Genomic DNA, 9,883 nt, shown 5'->3' with positions numbered 1-9,883 from the left:
CCCAAACAATTGCTTTGATTATTTTCGCAGTATTCTACCCACAAGAGTGCATTCATGAGGTCATATTTATAGAAAATCCGATAGTGATCCGCGTTTTCCAAGAACCCTGGGTGCAATCAGGTTTTCTTACTTGCAATTAATCGATGAAAATTTCCTGAAAGCAAAAACACAACCGCAAAGTGCTCAGGTTGAAGACACAACCTTAGACATGTTTCCTGTTTAGTTACGTATATAACAGGTGAGATTGGCAGCTTTTACCACATAAGGTAAGAGCTGCAGAGTTATTTGTCGCAACTGTTTACATTTTCAGGGAAAAAGTATTCCAAAAATGGTTTGGACTTACAATTACGAATCTTCTACCAACAAGTTTTGGACATCAAATATGTTGAAGCTGATTCGAATTTTCCAAGCCTTGGCGTTTTTTTCTTTGCCCTTTCTGGCAAACACGAAGTCTGCGTATCATGGCTTTCGGTCTAGGTATAACTAATTACCAGGAGGAATGCAATGTTGTTTATAACTACACAGTTTGGCATAAAATGAAAACGTTTTGTTTTTTGTTGACGCGCGCTAAATGCCTGCTGAAATATAACTAATGGTCATTACAAGTTAAACCAGGGGTGCAAAACCTGCGACCGAAAGGCCTGATGTGGCAGTTTATGCTAATTCATGTGGCCGTACACATGCTTTATAGTACGTTTGTACTGTTGGGCTGTGCATTGTTGAAAACCTAACATGCTTATGAAATTGGTCAGTATTTGTTAAAAAACGCAATGAGATCGTGTATTTTTTAGCTAAGAAAAAACTATTAGTCGTAAGTAAATGCGAAACAATCAGTTGGGATTGTCTGGCGGCCGTTGGTGAAATAAAGTCTGTGTGATGCGGCCGACATTAACAAAAAGGTTGTGCGCCCCGGTATCTGCAAATAACTGAAGCTCATTACAAATTATTCTAAATTAAATTATACAACTAAAGCTTATCACAAATTAAAGCAAAGAAAATTATAAAAAAAAGTTTCGAACATAATACACATTTCATCTCGTTTCAGGAATCAGGAAGTTGTCCACTATGATCGCGGATCAATCGGAGAAAAATGCCGAAACGGTACAAAATTTCTTCCATCAGTTCTGCGCACAATACTTGCACAGTAATAGCAACATTATTGAATGCTCCTGGAACTTATACTTTCGTTAATTACAGGATATCGCCCGTCCGAAATCTTCACAATGTCATATAATCAGGAGTGCGTTACTTGCGGTCAGACGTGTTGCCCGCAAAGACAAGAGCGGCGCAGGGACAACGAGCAAATCGACAAAAGGATAAGTGTGTTTGATTGAAATTCATCCTGATAATATTTTTTAAAAAGCTTAACCGCTGTACTTTTTTTGAACGCATAACTGTTTTTAAAATGCTTCGTGTGTCTTATCTTCTCGGAAGCACAAATACTTCGCCTATAAGTATCTAATCGGATTGTTCGCTGCAAAGCTTCGAGTATCAAAAATTCTGTGAACCTCATCTTCTGTGACAACACTTAAATTATGAACGATGTTAAAAACTAACTACTAACATTTCTAAAATCGCCACGATCACGATTTTCACGCATTGCACGTAAAATGCGCAGTAACAAAAATAGAAACGCGTTCTTGTTCAGGAGAAGGAATTGACGCGACTAAGAACGAGTTTCCATGGTCGGTGGCAATTTTCGAGAATCTAACGGGTCGGTACAAGTTTATTTGTGGCGGGGTTCTGCTCAGCAACACCGTGATAGCGACTGCGGCTCATTGTGTAAAGTAAGTTAAAGGTGGTGTTTATGTGTAAAGCTCAAAAAACATACAGCACAGAGAGTTCTGATGTTGTTTTACGCCAGAATTAAACTCAAGTTGTTTCCCCAAAAGTCAGTCTCTACGATTGTGTGTTGATACATAATTTTCTGTGAATCCACTTAATTTTTATTGTATTTACGTTGTTGTTTGGTTTAGAAACGCTCCAAACGTGTTTATAAGCGCGTGAACGTGACCATCACCCTTATCACAACACAGAGCTACATCCATACATCTACACTTAGTTAAATGAGCAATAGGACTTGCATGCTTCTAAATACCCTGTGAATATATGTGCTTTTTTTCTGTAGGAACAGAAACCTGCGAATGATACGTGTTACCATAGGCGAGATGGATATTCTGGTCGACGACAATGGGTTTAGGCGACGAAAACTACGGGCCCTAAAAGCAATTCAGAATTTTGCTGACATACCGCATGGCAACTCCGAACCCCACATCAAGGATAAATGGACAGGAAGCAACATACGAAGGTATACCTTGCAGTCATCCTGTTTTGTGTAGTCGTAAGGACATATCTTTAAAAAAAAGAAAAAAAAAGCATTGAAATAAATCTGGTAGGTTGTAAAATAGGCAGAAGACGAGAATGCTGTTTTTGAATGTGATCCAAAAATGTTAACTTCAATGTTAATTTACTATGACAATTATCCGGCCGATTTAAAGACAAAGAAGTGAGTAAACGTTGTTCAACAAATCGACCATGTTTGTTATGTGCAGAAAGGATCTTGCCATTCTGAGACTTGTCAAACCAACAAAGAAAAACCGCCTTTGTCTCCGGAGAAAAGCGGAAAGACAAGTGGATCCCGTGTGTTTCGGCATCGGTCACGGAATGTCTGTGAAAGGTAATAACATCTTTTAAATTGCAGTCTTTTAAATTCCTTTAAAGCTAGTTCTAAATTCTTCGTCCAGATAGTGGATATTTATTGTATACTTTAAGTGCAAACAATATATTGTTGAGCAGGTCCGCAATAATGCATCAAATTAATAAAAGGATAAGTTTGTTCGATTGAAATCCATCATAACAAAATATATTAAAGCGCATATTACGCATTGACTGTGTTGTGCTTCGGAATTACAAGATATTACACTACACGAACAAAACACAAGCGAATATAGAGTACAATGACATACAGTTAAACTTGGTCAAAACAACTTTTCCCAGACAAGTCGGAATGAAATATGAAAAATCAAGCGTCCGATAAGGTTTAAACTCGCGATCCTGAGCACGGTCCACAGCTATATTTACCAGCTGTCGACTGTTTATCAGTTGTATAGCGGGTGTATCATGGCCCCAGTTTTGGAGTAAGAGCGCGTGATTTTCCTCCGTGTTTTTGAGCCACCTCTACCGCCGTAGACGCACATCGCAGACGCAATGATCAAGGGAAAAATGCTTATTTCAGCACTATGCCGTTGTACCTTAAGATCGTGACAAGATGACTGTGTTTGCCATGTAAAAAACTTTGCGGTGGACTGAGCCCGCATGTGCCTGCAAGAACATACATAGCTTAAAAATCATTTTTGAACGATCAGCACTCTAATTCGCATCGTCATGAAATTGAGCTGTCTGTTTAAATGGCAATGGCAAAAATTACCCTTAATTGCAATTGAAATACTCCTTTTTTCTAATAGGTGGAGAAATTAGTGGGATATCGAGCAGGCTTCAAAAAGCAAATGTGGTTCTCGACTTTGATAACAACTGCCTTAGGGGAAGACTTCACAACAGCGGGAACATGCTGTGTGCCAGCAACGCCCGCGAAAGAACCGTCAGCTGCAGTGTAAGTAAGGTTCTGTTTTCACCCAAGGCTGCAAGGAAACTTGTTTTAAATCTTACTCAAAACGCATTTCCATCTAATCTTTAGATAAATTATAAATTTCCTGAAGTTGTCGAAATCCTAAAACAGAATTTATCATGATCATATGTAACATGATTATGCAGCTACACCCAAAAGACGTTATGGGCCCACTTGTCAAGGATTGTATACGTCACGTAGTTGTTATTTTGCAGTTGGACAGCGGAAGTCCGGTGTTCTGTCGTCTGAATAAACATCATGAGTGTTCCAGTTACTATCTTGCCGGGATATTCTCCTTCAAACATGATACAAATGAGGGAAGATGCGACGGAAGATTTACTGTTCTCGCCGACATGGTTTCTACGTCTCAAAACGCGATCTCCCACTTTGCGGCCACAGCGGCCTCCCACGACGATCTGCAGGAGTCCTACCTGCTTCCGGAGGGCCAAGCACCATGCTCCTCCATGATCGAGCATTGGTATTAATTCTGTGTGACTTTTTCGCGCTATTGTTTGGAACAGTCCAACGATTACGATTACCGGTTGTATATAATTTTCTTTGTTTTCAAATACACGGCCATCAAAAGGTTTCAAAGAGTGGTTTAGTGTTGGTATGTTGAGGTGTTTCAGAAAGCATGACCAAAGTCAGGTCAATAACAACACTCATAATTCAGACGAATAGCGGAATTGTTGAACGTTGGATGCCAATCTTGTAGAATTACCTCAAATCTTTAGTTTCGTCGCTTTCATTTGTCCTAATGTGCTGAACAAAGAAAAATATTTACCACAAGTAGTCGCTCCAGGGCAGTGCTAGGCACATTTGCCCCTATTTGAGCAAATCTATTATTTCGAAACCTCATCAAATGTGGAGTAAAAACGCCCAGACCGAACAGGAAATGTGCAATATATTCGCCACAAAGTTTGGTCTTGGAGCAAAATCGGTAGACTCCACAGGAGTGAAACAGCGGTAAATCTCCGGATAAAACCTTACAGCTTAAAGACGTAATGCAAGAGCTTCTGTGTCGAATCTTCGTCACAGAAGCTCTTGCAATGAAATTATTCACGCGGCAAACGTATGTAACCAAAATGCGTGGTCTAATTTTCAATATCTTGGACGCTTTTTAGCACCATAAATTAAAACTTCAAAACGCCGGAAAAGTTGTAATGGTGCCCGGCTGGCCTTTTGGAGTTAATTGTAGTGGTTACGCTTATATGTGAGTTGCAGACAGTATTGTGCGCACTGTTACTACCGGTCAAGGCTCATCATTGTAGCTGGTGACCGAAAGCAGTCGCGCTTAGTTAGCCAGAAAAATACATGAAACTTGCCTAGCAAAATACCATAGTCAAGTTTTTTTTAGAATAACTTACTAAACTGATACAAACAACTTTCTTATTTAGATGAACACATTGATCTTTTTTGCTATTTGAGTGGTTTTTGTTAAGCTTTTCGTGAAGTTGCTGCTTCCAATAAAGCTTTCAACGCCTTTTATCTGACCAAGAGATCAAAACCGCGACAATTGAGTTTTGACAAAAAAAATTAACACCTCATAGACTCTTTCTCTCTTCAAACTTTTCTAGGAGACAATCGTGAGTTTATGCGTGTATTGAAAAGAGGCAAAACGTATGTACAACCAAAAATCGAAGTTTAGTATTCGTTCCGTCCGTCAACTAGGTAAAAGTCAAGATAAAGGGAAACAGAAAATCAGTAGGACTGCTTGAGCATAGAAGAACATAGCGGTTCCCCACCCACAAACATGAACGACTCCTGAAAGTTGGAATGCGAGGCCTTTTCAGCCGCGTGGTGGGAGAGAGCATTCGTAGACGTGGACACCATGTCAGCGAGAACGGTGAAATTGCTATTGCAGCCCCCTTGTTGTTTGTCTTGCTTGAAAGAGAATATCCCGGCCAGATAGTAACTAGAACAAGCGTCGCCTTTCTTCAGACGACAAAACACCGGACTTCCGCTGTCCAACTGCAATTAAAAGCAATAATAAAGGCAAGTATTTAAGTACGTGATTCTCCAACTGGAAATAAAAAGAAGAAATGCCCTGATATAAAAAATCCAATCGTCAACAAAAGTGATGCATGTTTGCTTGCAAAGCACATTTCGTCACAAGAGACCGCATCGAAAAAAAACAAAAACTTAACATTTGGAAAAAAGCAAGCCTCTGAAGGATAAAATATTTGCGCCGAAATTAGTGCAGAATTCTACGACAGGAGAGACTTACGTTGCAGCCAACGGTTTTTTCGCGACCGTTGCTTGCACACAGCATGTTTCCGCTGTTGTGGAGTCTTCCTCTGAGACAACTGTTATCATAGTCAAGAACCACCTTTGCCTTCTGTAGAATACTTGATATGTTCCCTGTTACACCATCTATTAAAAGAATGGACAGCTTCTTCCTACGTGAATTATCAAGAAGCGATGCGTTCGACTGTATACGTCAAAATGGGAAGTCGATATAGAGACTTTTTTACTATCATCCATTTTACAATTTGGGTTAAAATGTGGCACCGAAATAAAAAAGTCTATATGTATGACGTCACTGAAAACTACTACACATTCTACTGTTGGCGATAGTTTTAAATTTTTGAATTGTTGCGGCGAATCTTTCTAACACATATCCCTACTTCTCAAAGAGATTCCGTGACCGATACCAAAGCACTCAGGGTCTCTTTGCCTTTGTGTCCTTCTCCGGAGGCAAAGACGACCTTTGTTCGTTGGTTTGACAAGATTCAGAATAGCCAGATCGTTTCTGCCAAACGATAAAAAGAGCACATAATAATTTATTCTTTATAAAGCTTCACTTTTTTGTCTTGTATAATATAATGTTATTCAACATTTCGTTGAACAGAAAACTCACAAGTATTTTTACCCTAAACCCGAAAACGAATTCTTGCTTTCAAGCAATTTACTTTGCTCATAATCCTAATGGCACAAAATACAATAAAATAACTGTAATAGCGTGTTGATGTTGCTGCATATTGTATTTCAATCAATTTGTTCTTCCTTCCTTTACCAGGATGAAGCCAAGTTGAATAGGAGGCGAAGCGTCGGTGAATACACGTTTAACATGGAAAACACAAAGCAGACTTGGTTTCAGTCCCAAGAAATGCAACAATTATTATTCGTTTGTGGTCTGCCAAAGACACAGGTTAGCATTTATAACCCCATTCCCAAAGTGATGACAAAATAATGCATCAGAATTAAACCACAATTCATAATACCAAATTCGCAATCTGTTACAAAAAACCGCTGTCATTTTCAAAATCATGAATTCAGCATTATAATAGCAGTGGAATGCGTAAAGGAATATCGTCATCATCTCTTTGCAAACACGGAACCACGACAAAACTACCGATTTCTGCGCAAATATCTTGTGGGATTGGGTGAAGTTTGAATCCTCGTGGCATGTCAGTAGAATGCGTAATTCTCTGTATGGCCTGCCCATGCGAAGGTGGTCACGTGACATTAAAATATTTTGAAAAAAACTACCTTGCTCAGTTGACGATCAGTGGCTGCCAAAGCAAACCGCGTGGATTGGAGGCGTACGACTAGGTTGAAACAATCAGGTAACGAAATTGCTGGGTGTTTTTTAAACACAAAACAACAAAGACACAATTGTCGTAAGGCAGTGTTTCCCAACCTATGGTACGCGACGACATTTCAGGTGGTACACGAGCCCCTTTTCGTAATTTGTGGATTTAGTTCGAATTTAAAAAATCGTAAGTTAAGTATTCTAAAAATGTTTTTTACTTAATCCCCTACATTACATTGTAACACGCAACTAGGTAGTACTCGTCGAAATTGTTTTACACCCAAGTGGTACGCAACCACAAAAAAGTTGGGAATCACTGGCGTATGGTATCCACCTAGCACCAGACGATGGGATTGGTTTTGATTTTTTGTCACATCGTAGCTTGTATTTTGGGAATAAGAATTTTTTTGGGAAACGATTCGACCGTCCCTCCGGAAACTTGAATGGTGTGAAGTAGAATCGTTAAAATAATGTTTGCACAAATTACTTGGGACCTTGTTCTCCTTGTTGAAAGACACGAGAACAATTTGATGTCACAGTCTGCGAGACTCGCATATTTAGGACAACTCGATTTTTAGAATCGTACAATTTAGAATGTAAAATCAGCCGGAGAAAATTCTACGCCGCCGATCCAACGTTTTGCGTAAAGATAATAATTTGATATCATAGAGGATTTGTGTAGAGTAGGTCAGACTGCACGTTCTTCCTGCCCTTTTTACTGAGTCAGCACTGGCAATGACGTAACACAACACGTTGGAGGAAAACGCATGTCTTGGTGAAACTTGAAGTAAGATTTAACGCCCATTTGATGAAACCTGGCTTTTGTGGTGATCCATTATTGTAGGGTCCGGGATCATTTTCGAATTAGGGAGGCAGCGTTGGGGTAAAGATCTTATTTGAGGATCTACAAAAAGTCAACTATTCTCCCGTCGGTTTGTTTTAGATTTCTGCGATTCACGTTCCCCTGTGGGCAGTAAGTTTAACCGCAAGTAACACGCACACCACCGTATAGCATTGTAATGTTGTTGGGCGGACGGTATCCTGAAACATATACAAAAGCATTTGATGGCTTCGGATTAGGCTTTATAAGAAATACCTTCTTGGCAAGTGTCCTCAAATGATGCGCAGCTATTATGTGCCACAGCAAGAGCTCTGACAAAAATACAGAAGTTAAACGTTTTAACTTCACCTTATCGCCTCTAGCGTCCGCTAATATGAAATCTTTGACTCTTTCTGCGTGTGGTGACCTGAGACCATGCATGCGTGGCAGTAACGCGAAGGACTCGTTGTTTGAACACTCGCTGTTGGTGGCTTTTACGTTTTTAATAAAGGCATATATACCCTACTAGTTTTAAGCAAGTCCTACGAGCCTTGAGAAAGATAGACGTTACATTGGCGAGCACGCCAGGACCAGCACCAGTAGTGGGTATAAAAAAGATTAATTTTCACTACCCTATGCCGCGTTTTGAGCGAAGCGTAGAATTTTTACAATTCATTAGAGTTTGAAAGCTTTTGCCCCAGTGTGGATGTAAATGAATCAACCACGCATTTTTGTCATGCTTGTAGGAGGACCTTGTGTATGATATTAGGCAAGCTTGTGCTGATAATTTGTACTGTCACTCTTATGGTGAAATAAAACCGCTCGGGTGCCTAGTTACCAACAACTCCGCCTCGCGCAATAGCGCCAAAAGCTTTGGCATATTTGTTGTAACGTATACAGTGGCGCTGCAGATTTCTTCTCAGAAAATTAACTTACCACTGCATGTTGCAAAAATTTTTCATATTGCCTTTTACTTTTCAAAAATGTTAATTTGCGATAAGGTATAACTCTATGGGACGTGAGAACAACCTAAACAATTGCTTTAATCGTTGCAACAAACAGCCTGGAACTGCGAATTCAATGCAAATGCAACCGGAAACCATTGAACATGACGCCCACATTATTGATTATTCGGCGGTTTTGTGTACGTCATCAGGAAGTTGTTTCACCTCAGTAATTGCAGTTTATTTTCGGATCTGAAAGAAAATAATGCGAATTCCACGAGCTTCCTTGCCAGTATTGCCCATCAGACAATACTTTAGAGTGATAATTAGTGTTGTTGGTTTTCGCAATCATTGAGGTTCACGGAACTGAAGTCGTTGAGGCAATTGAAGCTGCAAGAATTGTGTTATGGGATTATTTCTGCAGAGAGGGAATTGAGGCTAGTAAGGATTTACGTGGCAATCCCTGTCTACCTAACGGCGACCCTAGATACTCAAAAAGGATCTTTACCCCAGCGCTGCCACCCAAATTCGGAAAAGGCCTAGACCCCGCAATAACAGATCACTAGAAAAGCCAAAGTACTTCGCACTTATTTTACTAGAATTGAAGAAACGTTGTAGAAATTGCAGAAATGACTGCACAAACACCAGGGTGATTTTTGTGACTATACACTATTGTGCTGCTATTATAATGCTGAATTATTGTCAGCGGTTTTGTAATAGATTGCGAAAATGGCATTATGAATTGTAGTTTAATTCTAATGCAATATTTTGTCATCACTTTGGAAACGGGGTTTTAAATGCTAACATTTTGGCTGACCACAAACGAATAATAGTTGTTACAATTCTTGGGACTGAAACCAAGTCTCCTTTGTGTTTTTCATGATACCAGGTATGAACCAGGTTGCATGTCTTGCAATTAATGGTGGTGAATAACAATTACCTTAACATGTCTACACAAC

At 39.7% G+C, this 9,883-nt stretch overlaps 1 protein-coding gene across 1 annotated transcript; it reads left to right on the top strand.

The window, feature by feature from the left end:
- Positions 1–461: 461 nt before the first annotated feature.
- Positions 462–4,110, top strand: LOC145894763 (kallikrein 1-related peptidase b21-like). The gene is made up of 8 exons (XM_082983410.1): positions 462–477; positions 1,046–1,144; positions 1,198–1,320; positions 1,649–1,787; positions 2,129–2,308; positions 2,553–2,680; positions 3,480–3,610; positions 3,772–4,110. Exons 1-8 carry the CDS (start codon positions 462–464, stop codon positions 4,108–4,110), a joined length of 1,155 nt encoding a protein of 384 aa, XP_082839536.1.
- The last annotated feature ends 5,773 nt before the right edge of the window (positions 4,111–9,883 follow it).

The sequence above is a fragment of the Ascidia mentula genome, chromosome 3 (assembly GCF_947561715.1).
Source record: "Ascidia mentula chromosome 3, kaAscMent1.1, whole genome shotgun sequence".
Classification (NCBI taxonomy): domain Eukaryota; kingdom Metazoa; phylum Chordata; class Ascidiacea; order Phlebobranchia; family Ascidiidae; genus Ascidia; species Ascidia mentula.
This window is presented reverse-complemented; position numbering and strand designations above follow the sequence as displayed.

What these genes read in the sequence shown, in the direction of transcription:
- LOC145894763 (XM_082983410.1), top strand. An exon ending in ACTGCGGCTCATTGTGTAAA is followed by an intron (nt 1,788 to 2,128) that starts GTAAGTTAAAGG and finishes TTTTTTCTGTAG; the next exon opens with GAACAGAAACCTGCGAATGA. An exon ending in CGGAATGTCTGTGAAAGGTA is followed by an intron (nt 2,681 to 3,479) that starts ATAACATCTTTT and finishes GAGAAATTAGTG; the next exon opens with GGATATCGAGCAGGCTTCAA.